At 38.1% G+C, this 18376-nt stretch overlaps 1 protein-coding gene across 2 annotated transcripts in view; it reads right to left on the reverse strand.

Moving 5' to 3' along the window:
- Nucleotides 1–1117: 1117 nt before the first annotated feature.
- The window catches only part of LOC122809322 (RNA-binding protein 10-like), a 1914178-nt gene continuing 1896919 nt past the window's right edge, over nt 1118–18376 (reverse strand). For both annotated transcript variants that reach the window (XM_044080723.1, XM_044080722.1), the window contains exon 25: nt 1118–16533. In XM_044080723.1, the coding sequence (XP_043936658.1) occupies nt 16408–16533 (126 nt within the window). In that variant the 3' untranslated portion in view covers nt 1118–16407. The remainder of the gene's footprint in view (nt 16534–18376) is intronic.

Genomic DNA, 18376 nt, shown 5'->3' on the forward strand with positions numbered 1-18376 from the left:
TTAACTGGTCACACAACAACTTAACCTATAGTAAATGGCAGCAATAACTGGCATCCTACAGCCAAGGCTCAGGAAAAAAAGCAAAGCAACAGATATTTATTGAACAGGGTACTTACCTGAACAATCTGCATTGTGTAAAGGGAGAAAGCCCACAGTATACCTGCTTGCAGGACCCAAGCCAAGGAGGACAGCAGTAAAGTGCCACTACCACTTTGCCCATCCTGAGGGAGGGATGCAGCTCTGATTCATCACATGGGTTAAACCTAGCAGGAGCAATAGGTGTTCATCTAACAGAATTCTAAGCTGGCCAAATCCAAGTTGCCATAGCACATTTGCACTACACAGCTGATTGGAAAAAGGTGTGTAGAAATACACTCCTCCACTTGGGAAGTAATATAACTGAAGGGCCGGAGGAGCTGTAAGTGTGTGGTGCTTCCAAGGGGAGAGGGCAGGTTACCATATGACTAACAAACTGGCCTGCTGTCTACAACCTGACTCACACAGGAACAAGAAGCTGATAGTGATTCACAGGTAGGAGCAAACAGACTTTCCAGGCTCTCTCCTAGCTTGGGTAAACTCATCTCTGGAATAAATGCCCAGTGGGGTGAAGGTAGAGGAGCCATCAGGCTAGGTCCTTGGGAAGAGCAAGTGTGTGTGTGTGTGTGTGTGTGTGTTACTTATCTGCATTATAGATGCCAGGCCAGACTAATGATGGTTGGTACTTCCCTTGATAAGATCCCCCTTTCTCACTTTGTGTAAAGATCGATCTAAAGATGGCACAGTCAGAATAACTCTCACACCATAGGCATCCTGACAATGAGGTGGAGGAAAGCATCCACCCTGCAGAAAGAGGAAGGGTAAACATATATAAAAAAGCTTCTGAAGTCTGCTCTTCTCTCTCAAAAGTAGCACAGTTAATATGAAAACTATGAAGTATTACAGACTAAAATTTCTTTTAAGCAACGTGTTACAAATACCAAACATGACTTTAAAATGAAGTTCCTAATTTACTGTGGCAGGCGCACATTACTAAGACAAAATATGAAAAATTACAACTGATTTCAAATATGCTTAAGACTAATTTTTTAACATGTTGAAAACAATACTAAACAAAAACTCAAGAGAAAAAATACTTTATTTTTCACAAGATTTACAAAAATACAAAATTACAGAGAAAACAATTGTGTGCAGAAACTTATAAGAACTATACCAAAACTGCTGGGAAGAGGAAGTCTTTTAATCTTCACTTTGGGATGCTCTGCGATTATTTTCACACAATGTTATTTTTTTTCCTGAGACCCCCAACTCCCAATCTCCAAAATTGGAAACCTTCAAGCCTTAAGCTGTACAGCTCGAAACATACATTACTTTTTTGTTACAAGAACATTTATAATGCATTACCAGCTCTGCACTACATACATATATATATATACATATTTTATATATACATATACACAATTCACATTTATGTACAAATGCATTTCATTTACTACAACTGGAACTCCTTGTAGGAATACCACCACTGCATGGCATATTACAATTCTTATGAAGTACCCAGAAACTAAACCCAAAGCTCACACTGATGGAAAACATACAAGTACAGGGTAAACTTGTATTTGCATAACAAATCCAATACTTCAGCACATTTTGCATTAATTCTAGAATGTAATTCTAGTAACACCAGTAGCTGTCCCTTCCCTAGTGCTATTAGTGTCAAAGTCCGTTCTTAGTAAATGTTACTAGCTGATTAATAAGCACATGGCTAACATGCACACCTAATGCCCTACCCTCGGGCTTCATTTGTCTTAATTTTTTTTTTAAAATAAACTGAAAATACTTCATACTGCAGCCGAATTCTTTACTTTACAGTGTAGAGATTTTCCTTCTTACACTGAAAGACTGCTGTAGTCCTTTCGGGAATTTTGTAGGAAAACTTGCAATGCAGGCAGCTTCTCCAACTTACTCCTTAATTCCTCAACTTAGGCCCAACTACAGCACAAGGACATTTCACATCTAGCAGATTGTTACAGGAGTAGTTAATGCCTCTTAGATCACAACCAGAACATAAATGCAACCTAAAAGAAACTTTGAACATCGCCCCTTTTCCATACTATGAACTCTCAACTGAAATGGCCCAGCAACTTAAGCTTAGCTCTAGTTAATTTGTGCAGCTAACAACCTAACAAAAACTTAATTTAGTTACCGGGAATGCTTACATGAACATTAACATTTCCAAAAAATGTTTAAGTACGGTCAAAAATACTGTGCGTTACACTACAACCTCCAAAAACCCATTAACAGTAGCACTTGGCTTCACATCAATGTATAACTTAAAAACAAAAATGTTTAAGTTCAAACTAAGTTCAGTATAAACTTCACATTAGGAAGATTAGGCTACAACAGATCATTGGAAAGGGAAAATAAAAGCATGGGCTCCACACAAATATAAAACTGACATTAACTATACCAGAGGATACAGCTGTGTGATGTGCTAATCCTATTTGTAGATGGCTAACAGTAGCGCCTAAATGGACTCTGTCATGTAGGAAAAGTTGGCGTTAACGTCATGATTATGGTAACTTGTTAACCGAAGCATTAACTATTACCAAACAGACCAGCAAAAAGCTTACTGTGCTCTCAAGAACAGACTGGCCTGAGTTAACAGATGCCGAATGACAGGAAGGAAAATAAATGTTTGATGGAGCAGATGAGGAGGAATCCCCTGAAAAGGAGGAAGTCTCTCCCACTGCCACCTGCATCCATGACGAATCATTCTCAAAACCCAACTGTCTGACAACCTGTTGCCAAAGACAGAAATGTACGTTCAGATTTTTGGGAAGAATTCAATTCTTGCCAGGGTAGAAAGGTAGATGGATGGGGGGGGGGGGGTGGCTCCACCTTTTTCTCGGAGCCTCCCTACCATTTTATTTTTTTGTAATCTCCTTACCAGCAAGCTTATTATGTTTGCTTATTTTACTTTCTATAAGAGGTTGAAGAAGTAACATTAAACTCCTTGACAGACTTAGAGAAGGAAGGCTGAAAAATCTGTGGAATTCGCTGTATCAGCTTCCCTTCTTTCATCACACAGAGGGAGACAGGAATAATATGAATGGCCTAAAGAGACAGAAATGGCCACAGCAGTCACCCATCTGCAGCTGAGGCACTGATAAGCCTGCTGAAGTGGCAAAAGCTACTCAGAATTTTTTTCTTTTTGAGGCTAGACTGGAGGACGGCCAGAGGAACCAAATGGATGTTCCACGAAGTTGAAAAAGAATCTCAAGGAAGCCTAGCAACAAGTAGTCCGTGAAACAGAAAAAAAAGTTGACCAAGGAAAATATTTTTAAGCTAGTTTTTTTTTTAAAGGGAAAAAAGCTGTTAAAACCAAGTCACATGACCGTCTACAAAAATACTATTGGCTAAAAATTAATTTCACAGAAAGTTCATTTTGTCAAAAATAAAATTTGGAAGGATCCCCATTTACTCAAAGGAAACTTACCAGCCCAGCAATGGGAAACATTTTAACTGACTGTTGATCCTCAAAAGCCCACAAAGGGAGTGTGTTTTGGCAGCAGGAAAACTAACTGGCTTGGTACCCAAACCACACTTTCTTCAGCTCTGCTTGAATAGGTTAATGGTTTTGGCATGTGGAAAGTTTGCTTTAAGCTTTATTAGCTGGCTGACTTTTGTATCCTTAGCAGAATATAATCCATATAAGCTAAGGCTACTACAACTGTGCTCAAATGCCCTACATAACGGGTTCTTGCTCCTTGGATTTTACTTCCTACTGATCATCAGCTTTACTTCTTTCAAACAAATGACTCATTCACTGCTACTTCACCAAGGACAAGAGGCAGTGCAAGGCAATCATTGAAGCAGCCATCAATGGTAAGCCCCCCCCCCTTTATTCTGCAACCTCATCTCAGCACACACCTAGCTGTACCAGGAAGGTAGCATGGAATGGGCTTGTCCAGGATGGAATGATGGACATTCTATCAACCAGTTCCCCCCACCAACCAGGTGGTTTTCCCAGTCTCCACCAAGGAAACTCACCTCACCCCCTAGAGATTGAAGTGTGCCATACTAACCTTCGCCCCACTCCTCCAGTACTAATCAACCCCTCCCGATCTAAGACGGAACCCTCCTCAGTGGGTCTTCAACTACTTATTCTTCTTTTCCCTCCAATATGGCTGTTCTTTTCAGAAACCCCCTTGACTGAGGACCCTGCACCCTGCACATGTTGTGCCATCACATCCTGCACCAAGTTAGACTGCATTCACACCTGTGCACACCACTCTGCCCAAAACAACAAATAAGAACACTTCCAGCTAAGCATGAAAAACAATGAATATAAAATATCTATGCTGTTGCAGAAATTTACTGTGTCTTACATATGGGGAATTCCAACAGAAGCCTCTGAAAGAAGCGGCAATCCAGGCATTTGGGGGAGGACAGTTATGATTCAAGTCTAACCATAGCAGTGTGTTACATCTAGGATCAGTGGCAACCTCTTTGGTGGGTTTCACCACTGGGAAGAATTCTTAGTAGTGAAAATGCCAGGAGAGGTAACATTCACAAGCAAGGCCAATGAGCTAGAAGCACAGCCTTGAAGTAACAAAGGTGATCCAGCTTGGGGAAGGAGGATCCAAGCAACACTGTGTGAATTATGTACACTAACCAAATGGTTGCAGCACAAGTGTCTGGGACAGAAACATCTCTGAACAGAGCTGTGTTAAGTTGCCACACCATTAGTTAGGCAAACACTAACAGCAGTACTTTTCAGTGAAACCTTAAACTTGTGCTGATTCTGTGGGCACTGACCCTAGACCACTGCAACACCCTCTCATCCCAGTGTGCAAATGACACTATAAAAATTGCAACAGCCATCGACTCCAGAAAATACTAGAAATTCTGCCTTAAACCTTTAAAATACCCTTCACGTAGGCTGCCTAGGCCATGACTTTCTGGGTCCTCTTGAATAAAAGACATACCAGACTACTGAAAATTTCCAGCTGTGAGTTGATGAAGACAATCTTCTCAAATCAGCACAAAAAGGAATTTTCAGTTTATAGTGAAATCCATAGATTGCAACTATGGGAACACATACTCAAGGGAAGCTACCAGGCAAGTCAACTCAACAGGGTCACCAATAGCTAGTAATCAGATAGGGGGAAACAAGTCCCAGTAGGTAACGTACCTTAAAAAAGCTCTAGAATAAAAGAATGCCAAGGAGCACTCTGTGGAAAACGATGTCCATCAAGAATAAACTCAGCAAATATCTTGTACAACCCCCATATGTCTAAAAACGTCCAATGACAAAATGACCCTCAAATGACTCTAGAGGTACTCTGCTGCAGCAACAGTATTGGCCTTTGTAAAAATAGCTCCAGAACACCAATGTGTTGGATGAAACTAATACAGGGCAGAATCTTTTTGCCCCCTTTGGATCTAAGAAAAGGTAGGAGTATGCGCACTGCCTTCACTCCAAAGGAGGAAGGGCCTCTACTGCCATTTTGAAGAGCACAAATCTCGTCCTATCCTAAGAGCTCTACAGAGCTGGCTAAGTCTCTAAGTGGAAATCATCATAAGAGAGGACTTAAAAGCTCCAAGATGCATCCAGCCTTGGCCATGTAAAGAACCCCAGTGGTCCTTTTTGATAGCCCGTCCAGTAATGGTAAAAAGGAAAACTGTCCTACATAGGCAGTCTTAAACAGGGTTTCTAGTGCTGGGCCAGAAGAGTCACCCTAACTTGTGTACCTTGACTAGCATGGGGGGCTACAACAAGCAAGGAGGGCTTACTGTGCTGAGGGCCTATTTCCTCTTTAGGAGGGGATAAACCTGGTCCTGTGCCAAACAGATCTCCCCCTGGAATGTGGCATCCAGTAGGAACTCCCTGAGGTCCAAGGGGCACCAATGGTGTCCAACAGTGGCTTATCTGAAACAGTGAATGTTTGCCTAAAAAGAGATCATCCAGAAAGGTGCTGCAGCAGTGGGTGTGTCTTATTACTCTGTCTCACAAATAATGTCTTTTGGGTCACCTGACTCCTAGGAAGAAGACCCAGTTTCAGATTCAGACTGGGTAGATGTTTTCATGTACAGCATACATGTACAGGTCTTTCCTATTTTTGACTACAGTGTTCCACAAATATCTGCTGCTGACATGACTCAAAAGCAAACTACTAATTGTGGAGGAACTTCTGATGGGTCCCTGTAGAGGCCTACCAAACTAAAAATATAATACAGTAAAGGCATTAGCCAGATTAAAAATGGTTGACTTCCCCTACAGTAAAAGCCCAAACTGATATAAGCATGACAGGCAAACAAACTTTCAAATAACCTATAGTTCATGTGAAGCATGGAGGAAACCATTTTTAGATCCACAGGATGCAAACTGGGTTCATCCGGATTTTCAGTAAACAAGGGTCACCCCACCTTTTGCCGCTAAGCACACGAGAGACTACAATCCAGAAACCGTCCAGGCTGAAATAAATGGCAGAAGCAAATCAGTCTTCAAGGACACATTTTTCAGGCAATAGAAAGAGGAGGTTTAAAATGAAAATGTCATTATTTTGAAAACCGCGCTTAAGTATCAAGTGAACAATAGCTTCTACAAAGACAAAATAAGAAAACTTCCTTTCAGAATCATCTTGACTGCAGAACATGAAGGTGGCCTCCCATTCCAAACAAGCCATCAAATCACAATGTTGATTAATGGAAAAACAAGTCATACCTCAAAAGTAAGACGCAGATAACCAGGAACATTTTAAAGCTGTACAGGCATACAAACTAGACTATCACTGCGCCAGAAGAAAAATGTCTTCAATAAGCCAATTAACATCTCTGAATGATCAGTTCTCTGGCATTCTGTAGTACTCTCACCCACATGTGCATCAAAACTGAGCTGAAGCAAGTGAAAAGTGGGATTAACACCTGTCCTACTGAACTTGACTGATAGCTGCCTTAGTTAGTAAAAGGCAGTAAGGATACAATGACAGCATTTCTTCATTTGCTTCTAGAACTATATGAACCAGAAGTTCACATGAAACGTGCATACTAAGTCCCCTACAAGGACTACATGGTGAACTGGAATGTACTGAAATTCATTTCTGACATTCTCCACATGGAAGCAAGGCAGCAGAAAATATCCACACTGAGCTTTCACTCATTCTCTAGAAATACCACTACAAGATGGTCTCCCCAAGGTACCGTACAGAAATCAATTTCTAAAAACTTTCATATGGAAGAAAAATAGCAGAAAACATCCAGACTCACTGTTTAAAATGATCACAACTAGATGGCCTGCTAATGTAATGCCTTCTCCCAGAAGATGCACTTAGTAAATGTCAGAGACTGCACTAACACTCATTGGTGCACAGCAAAACAAGAAATTTGGTAAGACTGTGCGTTGTGCTTGCTTACATACAAAATAACTGTTGTGTTGTCCATTTCCACTCAGACAGCTAGTACGTAAAGAAAATTTATTTAGGACTAAATAGCTAAGGTCATAGTAGATATGTCCTTTGAATGGACTTGGTCTCAACATCTAGAAGAATTCTCAGGCAAAATGGGGAACTATTTATCAAGAAGAGAGACTTCATCCACTTTTAATGCATGGGTCTGCATCCCTTTAAAATAATCAAGCAAAATGAACTGCCTCTTTGGCCCTCAGGTGTTGACTGAATACTCTTCAATGAAAATGTCTGAAACCAAACAAAATGAAATCTCATTTAGACAGATGTAGTACTTCACCCAAACAAGGAGAAAATTCCCCTCAACTGACCACTGTCATTAAGACTTAAGGTATCTGTATGCACTATAGAGTTCCTCTAAGGTAACAGCAATTAGAAAAATGTGTTGACAAAATTTGAAATTAACTGAATTGTTTGGTCTAAACAATCTTCCAAATGACCACAGACTTCTCAGACGATGAAATGGTTGAATGTAAAGCCTAACGCTTTGTACAACAGAACAGCTGGTTGATGAGTAGTCCAAAACAGTCAAGGAAGAACCTGTAAAAGCCTACCTTATAGCATCACCCATCAAAATAAGGATACCAGAGTTACGCCTCCTGTTAAGATAATTTCCCAAGTTGTTTCCAATAAACCACCCATGAAGTACTTTCTGCTGTTAGCGATTCAGGTACACATTTCGTTTACTCAATGCAAGTCCAAGCTAAATAGACCAATAAAAGTTGCTGCAAACAACCACCCAAAAAGGGATAAAAATGAATATTCAGTGCTAGTACTAGGCATTCGGAGTAGCCATTTCGGATCTAAAGCTCTCCAGGTTGAAAAAGTTACTATTTCTCCAAGAAGAATTTAAGAAATGTCCTCTGGAGTTTGAAGATCAGAATATGGCAATAAGCATTATAATTACAAAAAAAAAAATCTACTTTTTGGCAAAGAAAAGTATGGGTATTACCATCTTTAGTGCTGTAAGATACCTGGCTAAAGCTGTACAGGTTTCAAAGTAGCCTTTGTCAACATTTTTTTTTCTGTATTTTTTGTCCCTGCCTGCTGATCATTAGCCTTCCTTGATCAATCAGCCCACGTCCATTCCTGTACTGTAAAAAGCTAATCACGGAGGCAGTCTTTTACGCAGTCATCAGGACTATTTTGTTTTTAGGCCCTAACCCTTACCCTTTGGTGGTTGATGCCTTCTCTATTTAAACGCTCCCACCTACATGCTAATGAGGGCTGCCATCACCAGTTACAGCTGTTATGTATGCAATGAACCAGATAACAGACCATCAATATCCCCTTCCCGTAGTAGTTTCCAGCCCAGCTCTTCAAGCACCCAAGGTGTTAAGTAAACCTGAGCTGGGCGAGTCATAGTTATGACTATGCTCTATACCACACACAGCCAGGACTTGCTGCCGTCTTTTCCTATAGTACAAAAAATAACCTAGAATAGTAGCCCATCATTTTTTAAACATCTTCTGACAATGAGGAGATCTGAAAATCCTTCTTATAAACTAAAGCAGATGAATCATCAAAACTATTTTGTAACCTGTCAGCAACATACCGCGTAAGTACATATCAGAATTGTTCTCCTGTTCATAAAAAACAGAATGCTGTTTTTCACAGCAATGATTCTTGTATGTGAAGCTGAACACAAAGGAGATCATATCGCTGAACCTCTTACAGAAAGTATTTGGGACAAAGTCAAAATAGAGGGACGGGGGGAACAAAGGCCTAAAACCAAGGACAGATTTTAAATATTTTTTATAAATTTAAAAAAATTGGTTAAAATAAAAGATGTAGCGTTAACATGAATTTTCTGAAAGATGTTAAAGTCTGAAACTCAAATAACTGCCATTATTTCATGATTCTGTCTTCAATAATTTACCAAAAAAAAACCACATTTTATGAGAAAATGACCAAAAATAAGGGACAAAAATCTAAACACTTGAGATGTATGCATAAGATGGGCAAAAATAGGAGGATGGGGTTTCTTACAGCAATGTCACAGGGAAACCAGAGTCAATTGACAGGCACTTATTCTGTCATGCGGGAACACTTTGCCCACTGAAGGTACTTAACTCAAATCCCAACTGAAGTTAACGGCACAACCTATTCTATAGTGCCTACATCCCTGAAAGACAGCTCCACTTAGGATGGTGTTAAGAACTTTTTAAAGGAGATTTCTTACCCTTATCTACTGGACAGTAGTCCATTGCTAAAACATGAAGGTAATTAGGGTTTTTAATTACGAATAAGGAATACAGCTTCAAACCAAAACAAACATGGATAAGATTGGGTTGATAATTATTTTAAGAGTATTATTTTAGGCTATCCTGTATGGCAACAGAGTTAAGTAAGCAGTACAACAAACCAGATTTGCACAGGTGTGGAGAAAAATTAGATCAAGTTTGTCAGAATTAAGCACAGAAATAGCCCAACTATCAATATCACCTTGGGTTTACAGAATTACAATCCTTATTGCAAATGAACTGGACAAATGCAGCTTCTTACTAAAAACTACAAGGTTCAGAATATTGATAAATTCTAAATGCAGCTTTTTTTTAATGTCTCTAGCAGGTGCCAAGTCCACTTGCCCCAGATCTGGTGGTCAGGGAAGTAGAGAGCAGAAACATAACTACAGTGGGCCAAGAGGGAGTCGTCCCAGTTTAAGTTGTGAGGGGCATGGGTCAAAAGATGCCAACTGGTCAGTAGTGCAGCGCAAGCAATCAGCAGAATTCTGATACTGAAACCCTTGTTTTACAGTTTGCTTTAGTGATTAGTGTGTGGCTAAATGCCTGCTACAAGTTTTTAAAAGAGGAAATGTAGTTTCTTTTAGTCTTTAAATACAGGGCCTGTTTCCCCTCCGAGGAGGGCATATCTTGGAGAAAGGACCTGGATCTTTTTTGCTGGCCTGGAGTGCCAGATCAGGAAACAGATTTTTTGCTCTTCAATACAGAGACGTGGGCTAATTCTTGGAGTAGCACCAGGCACTAGCTGAACCGGCTATGGCTCTTGTACACAGAAAATACAACCCCTGTGCAAATTAAATCTGTGTAAAACTAACATCCTGGGAAATAAAACCTGTGTACAATACAAATGGTTTCTCTTAAAGCTTCCAAATTCTTAAGTAGAACAAGTGGTGCTGAAAAGGATGACACTGATATTCGCAGCAAAAGTAAGCTAATAAAAAGCCTTCTCTACAGTAAAGGAGTGCATTACTCTCAAACCCTAACAACCTGCAAGCAGGCATTACATTTAAACAATAGAAAACAGTACAGTCTTTAATCTGACTCACAAAATTAATTTCCACTATCACCTCCGTTGGAGAGTGATGAAAATGGTATACTTAAGACTCTTGGCAGAAAAAAACAATTACAGTACTTTGACCCAGTAAACATCACTTCCTGACACAATCTCCATTCAAGTGGGAGTAGAAAAAAACAGCACAATCTTTCCAAAAAAAGTTATTTTAAATGGACTAAAAAGTGTAATGAAAAGTCAAACATTCCTGAGAAATTTTACGGATTTCAGCAACAATTCAGCTCTACTATTCTGTCATATTAAGACCAGAGCACTACATAAAAACAAAAGAATGCAACATATCTAAAACTCTGTAATGCAGCACACCAGGTCAAAATTTATAAAAACATTAAAAGCTTTCATTATTTATCCACTGTCAATACACCCTGTTTGTGATACAACACAAGATTCAGACATTGACTAAAATGCTTTCAAAGCAGATGAAACAAAGGATTAGTTTTGCTTTTTTCGCCACTGTAGTGAGTGACAGTGAAACTAGCTCGAGACAAAGAGCAACTACAGCAAAGCAAATTCTGATGCTGAAGGACTACCTACCCCTCCAGAAAATCTATAAGGACACAGCAGATGATGAAATAACTTCACATTCCATGCACTTACGGAGTCAACATGCTTATATCTGACCCTGAAGATCTGGCAATTTATATGCTTTTTAATGTTCCTGAATAAAGTAAAATTAATAAATTAATGCAAGAGAAAGTAGGGTTTGTATGTAAGGCAGTCATATTTACTTATTTAAAATATGCAATTGCTCTACTCCAGAGCACATTACAATTGGCACGCCCAAAGAGATGTAATTAAACAAAATCTCTGTTATAAAAAAACACCTCAAGTACTGCATGGTTCACCACGAGGACAGGTTCCCTATGCAAAATGTAAACAACAGGACATGGACAACACCTGGGATCTAGACCAGACAGACAAAAAAAAAAAAAAAAAAAAAAAAAAAAATACAAAATCACTCCAAAAAGCACCCCACTGTCTGTCAACATGTACAAAGCAAAAACACCCCCCCCCCATATTTGTTATTACCATATCGTCTACGCAATATGAAAATGTTCAAATCTGCTATGACTAAATACGCAAGGCTCTTTACCTGAGAAAAACTACATGGAGGATTACTTATCCACCATAAAATACAGTTGGGATTTTGAAAAAAAACATATATCCCACAACTACAGGCAAAGGACAAAAGAAATCTTGACACTTTCTACTAAGAGAGAAGGCATTAGCTTGAATACAATTTACAAATATGGCAACGGGTAATCTCTAAGAACCATATGTGAGAAGCCACACAAAACTGTAAATGGGTCAAGCATACATTTTGTATTTGGTTACGGTCAGTGTCAACACACAAACCCAAAAATATCTACTGGTTCTGGTAGCCTGCAGTATGATCCAAAATGTTCTGCACCACACTTCTTCAATGTCCTTAATTTCACCTTTTATTTTTGCTCTGTCCAATTCTCTGGTAAATACTTGATGATTATAATCTGTTAAAAAGAGTTCTACAATTTTGTCCAAAAAAATGTATACTGGTGCAAAATGTGTTGTTCTATTAGCTTTTTAACTAAATTATAACATTTAAACACTGCCCCTAAAATATTTTTGGCTCTGTACAGACGTCAACAAATATGCAGTATGTGCTGAAGGAAAAGGAAACAAAGTACAAGCAGAGAGAACATGGCGGTCTTGCCATGTAAAGGAATGATACACTTTGCCAGAAGCTTGGTGGTTTAGTACCTAACCTAGCAATGCAAAGAAAACTTGTTTTTTAGGACTGTAAAGTCCCCACTCAAATCTATATCCTTAACTAAGTTTAAATAAGACAGACTACTACAGATTTTGACATGCCAGTGTTACATAATGTTGAGAGACAGGGGTCCCTACCCAAATCTATATCCTTAACTAGGTTTAAATAAGACAGTGTGCTACAGAATTTACATGCCAGAGTTACATAATGTTGAGAGACAGGGGTCCCCACCCAAATCTATATCCTTAACTAGGTTTAAATAAGACAGTGTGCTATAGAATTTGACATGCCAGTGTTACATAATGTTGAGAGACAGGAGTCACAGTCAATAGCCTAATACAGCTTCCAATGTACAACAAGAAGTTACTTACCCAGCAGTGAAGCACAAAAATCAAGTTTACAAATGACCTGAACACAAATAGCACTAGATCATCATATCAAAAATACTTGCTTTCTCTCTCTCTCTCTCTCTCTCATATACACACACAAGCACACACAAAAAAGGCAAACTTAACTTTTGGATCTTAATTTCAGAGTCTCTAGCTCCTAGCAATTCAAATTCAATAGTTTGTATTAGTAAAGTAAAACATGCTATAAAGATCTTAGAAAGTGAATTTTACAATCTACACATTTCCATTAATATGCTGCCATATTCCGAATCAAGACATCCTGACTGCTTCATTACACTACAGACAGAATAAGGTGCTTACCATGTCATGAAATCACCAGGAAGGTGCAACAAAGGCTACAGCAAAAGAAAAACACCTTGGAAAACACTTAACCAAGACATGTTTATGCTGAACTATCACTAACTGCCTAGGCATTCAAACCTGGTTAAGCTGAAAGGAAAAAAAAATGATTCAACTTCTCCTGAGATACCTCTGCAAGTTAGGTATCCAAAACCAAAACAGTGACATGCAAACCAAGTCTAGACACTACAACTTATTAAAATGCTACTGCTTAGTGCACAACGGTCTTAAAATAAAGCTTGGAGAATCTGTTTATCCATTTAGATAAATACATATGGGGTTAACCACATGATAAAAAATTGCTAAGAACTTGGTACAAAACTGTAGTAGGAAAGGTAAACTGAAGGATGTGACTCAAATGGCAAAGTTTATATAAATGAATAAGCAAAGGAATTATGACAACTAACTGAATGGAAGTAACCACTTCTTTTCAGAGAAAAGCATTAAAAACAAGTTCAAAACAAGCATAATGATGCACCAATTTTGGCAGCTGCAACTAAAAACCGTATCTAACTTGTACTGATTATGTTTTAATAAAACTGTTCACAGTCAAGATTATGACTGTTCAAAAGTATAATGCTACATCAAAATGACATGAAGATCAGAAAAAGTGGTGGGTGATTAAATGAGAATACTGCAAATTCTGAAAAAAATAGACAAAATGGTTGTTCTAACACTTATGTCCTTCAAACTGGTCTGGTACATTTTTTACTCTGAGGATGCTAAATGATATTAGCGAAACCGCTTAGTCATTTGGTTTAATTTTATTAAAGTTTGTATTCTACAGCCTTCACTACGTGGTCCGGAAGTTTTTTATTTTCTTGGGCTTTTAGTTTATTCGTTTGTGTCTTTTGACAATTTTCGTTGTTACTGGTCTGCTACTGTACTTATTTATATTTTGTTAACCAGGATGGTGGACTGGTCTACAGACTTTTGGCCATGACCTGGACCAAGGAGGTAACTACAGTTTTGTGGCATTCAGACACAACATTACAACTTGTGACTGCACTGATTAGGCAATGACAATGTTTTAAAAGTATGCAAGAGCAAAACAAAATACTGCTGGCTGTAGAATACACTCTGGTTAGAATGTAAAGTACAAAGCAGCAGTAATGACAGTGGATATGCCATGTTGTAAGCTATTCACAAAATGCACTATGGAAAGTTTGTGTTTGCAGGTTAATGAAGTACTAATCTCCTAATATTTCTACATTCATCTGTGGGCACGCCTAGTTAGCTTGCATCAAAACTGGGACATTTGAATTCAGCAGCTAGATGCTTTAATAATTTTTAATTTAGTGACACTAAATACTGCTGAGATCATTTGCCAGTAAATTCAACTGATGGTGCTACTTTTGAAAATGCTTTTCCTCCCAAAGGCTGGCCCTATCATGGCTATACTACTGTCTTTACTTGAACGTGGCACGCATATGGGATCTTTAAGGTGAAGATCAGCTACTACAGGAGAACAGGAGCACTTCAACCGTTTACATATCACACTATTTAAAAGTTATTTTTGCAGTGGGTGATCTGTAGGCAATTTACTTTTTTTAATAAATGTAATGATGCTCTTTGGATTTGTCCAGGGATACGTATCTAGAGATATTAGTCAATGAAACACGAAGACTGCAGGCCCTCTGAGCAGAACTTATATCAAATGGCAACAGAGATGTATTGTGTGTTTCATAAGTGGAAAAACAGAGCTTGCCACTTTGCCTTTTTGCATTTCTGTTATTAAATGATACTCTCAGTGGCTCTATACTACTGCAGCACCTTCTTGTTTCTATGAAAATGCTAGAAGCTAAGCATCTGGTGTCAGGAAAATAAAAAACTGGTCTCAGTGGATAAAAAAAAAGAATGGAAAGAAATGTACACTCCTTACCAATTGGGTGTAAAACAGTACATCTGTCATTGTACGTACAGATAATGCAAATTAATTCATAAAACTGGACAAACAAAAAGTAAACCCTATGCAGACAACACTAGAGTTTGCAATTAAAAGAATATACAAATAAAGAAAATAAAAAAAACTGATGCTGAGAAAGAAAAGTAAAGTTCTGCATCCTAAAGACCTTTCTCCCCTTTTCACAGCTAGCTAACAAAGATAGGCATCACAAAAAAAAAAAAAAAAAAAAAAAGCCTTTATTGGACCCACTTATCTATGCAGTATTACCACAGAATACTTGGTGGGTACAAATAGCAGTCTATCACATCAGAGTCATATGATGGTGAAGTGCCTGCTAAACCATCAATGAGTTATCTAGAATTCACTAGCTGACAGTTAAAAGGGTATGCAAACTACTCTGTCACCCCAGTTAGAAAAGTAAATTCCTTTCTGAAGACCCACATTTCTGCACTAGCTCTCATTTCTTCAATTTTAGGCTAAACAGACTGTAATAAACACAATCAATTGGGCTTCTGGCTCTATTTTAACTATAACATTACAAGTTATTACAAAATGTACATGCCAACATCAGGGATTCATTTACAGATTACAAACTCATCTGTTTAGAAACCACAATACTCTCGACTCAATTATGCTAGGATGACAGCAGCAGCATACTATGACAGTTCATCAAGCTTAGCTTGCATCTTAATAGTTTTTGGACAAAACTGAAAAAAAAAAAAAAAAAACACACTCCACTTTGGTGTAATGCAGAGATCCAGAAAATGTTATGCTAAACATAAATGCAAAAAAAAGTAGGTGTTCCCAAGAAAACCAGCCTGCAATACGTGCCGGAAAAAAAGTCAATATCCAGAATGGAAACAAGGTTGTATCTGGGATAAATCTAGCAAAAACAACTTGTCAGTACATGGGTAAAGGTGCACAATGTGCAAATGAGGTCTACAGATTGTTTTTTGAAAAGATGAATACTAAAGAGAGAATACCAATCTGCTTTAAAGTTGCCATTATGAGTTACAACTATGCAACTAGTATGTGATGTTCATCTGCAGAAGCAAAACTAAACTATCCCATTTCCAATGCAACATATCTTCTGATAAATCAGGTGGCACAAAAGGAAGATGCAAGACACAAGCCTGAGCTTTGCTTTTTTTATACTGTAACCCCTTTCTTAAAAAAAAAAAAAGAAGCTTGTACGAGTCCAGATGATTTATGAGATGGAAATTAATCTGCATCATTGTATCTGGCAAGTGTGGTTTTCCTCACGGAATCCTTGTAACTGTCTGAAGCGGTGGCACCATATGAACTGCCACGGGCACCAAGACCAGAACCCTGTGCCCGTGCGGAGGCCTGTAGAACAAGAGAAAAAAGTGTTAAAGCAGACTGACTACAATAAGCTGGTAGTTATAAAAGGCAAAATGAACTACTACAAGTCCTATCAAAAGACCTTTATAACCATGCAGTAGTCCCACAGGCAGTAGTGTTTCTGAACATCCCGGAATCAATGCATTTTTTGTGCTGCAGGCCATTAACAGTACAGCAGTACAGACTTAAGACATTTAATTACTGCAACAATCTTCATAAAAATGCCAATAGGAACAAAAGCGTTGTACTGCTTTGTGAAGTTGCTTGCCTCTTTGGGCTGTTCTGTAATTTCAGTAATTAACACTAAATTCTAAAGTAATAAACAGTTCAATCAATGCAGTTTTCATTACAGAGAAGAGGAGAAGGTTGCCTTTACTGTTTGCCTAAGGAAGAAACTGAACACACAGCTGAAACTGAGCAATTTGATACAAATGTAACAGGGAAGAAAGAGGATGAATAGAAAGAGAATGAAGATTTTGTGGTTTTGTGGACAAAAGATAACTATATGTTCAAAACAGAAAATGCTCAACTCTGCCAGAATGCTCACCCAGTAGGTTACTGATAAGGATCAACACTAATACATATATCTAGAAGGAAACTACTAAATTCAACAGATAGAGGAAGTTACTGACAGTAATGCACCCAAATACCAATTAAGAAAATGTTATGTTTAACTGGAATATAATTCCATAATTATATCACTAATTACAAACTATTAAGAAACACCAAACATTTGAAATGGCTAAATATCAGGTCTGAATTTGATTATGGTGAAGCATTAACTATATATTGAGTAAGCAATTTGTCTCACCATAACATCGAAGAATTATAATGTCTATTAAAACAATTAAATATCACAGTATGGTAAAGTATCAACCATGTATGCATATATAGATAATCTGTACTGAAATATGATGCATTAACCACACGGTTAAATAGTTTTGTAACCATATGACCAAATAAATTAAGAAAAATTGTTTAAATATCTTAGAACATAATAAAATTAACCATAAGAAAATGCTGGGACTTTCAAAATGGCTGCGTGTTGATTAACAGGTTGATTTCAACTCTCCCGGTGTGAAAACAAACTTAAAAAAGAACCAGTAAATTCAGTGTCAGTAAAATTTGGTTACTAGCTAGTAATTAAATCGCTTGGATGCCAGCAAAGGAGAAATCTGCAGAACTTCAGAAAATCAACAAGAAAACTCTGGCTGGGAAAAATCCAGCAGCTGTTTTAAAAAAAAAACAGTTCAAGATTTAGTTTTGGTACTTGGACAGCAGCTGTCAGCAGATGCAAGCTATTAATCTTGAATGCTCAGAGCATTCTTTGGAAAGAATACACTATTTAAATATGCAGTGGTAAGCAGTTCAATGAAAAATAAAGTTTGAAATTGTGGCAGGTTAAGTAGAAGCAGCCTTAATACTTGCATGCATTTAACAGAATGGTTTATTTATTTAAAGGTTGCCAGCACGCTGACTTAGCGCTAAAAGTTAATGCTTACTGAAAGTATGCAAGTCATGCTTCACAAATGGGAGTGAAACAGAGGGAGGAAAGAAAAAAAAAATAAGTGTGAGAAAACAGGTTATAACATGCACTTTAGCATGGGTAACCTAGTTTTAGGTTAAGCATTTTCTGAGAGTACAACTCACAGCTGGAGAGGTGACTATCATTTGTTGAAAATATGCATACACTGGTGGATTTGTTCCAAGTTAAAAGGTAATGGGGGGGGGGTTAAGAAAATGTATTAACTTTTTGAGTGTTTTCACTAAAGCAAAAAGTCTTGAAAAATATGACAGGTTCAAATGGAGACAGGAAACTGTAGGAAAG

The sequence above is a fragment of the Protopterus annectens genome, chromosome 8.part0, assembly GCF_019279795.1.
Source record: "Protopterus annectens isolate FY-2018-M chromosome 8.part0, PAN1.0, whole genome shotgun sequence".
Taxonomy (NCBI): Eukaryota; Metazoa; Chordata; order Ceratodontiformes; family Protopteridae; genus Protopterus; species Protopterus annectens.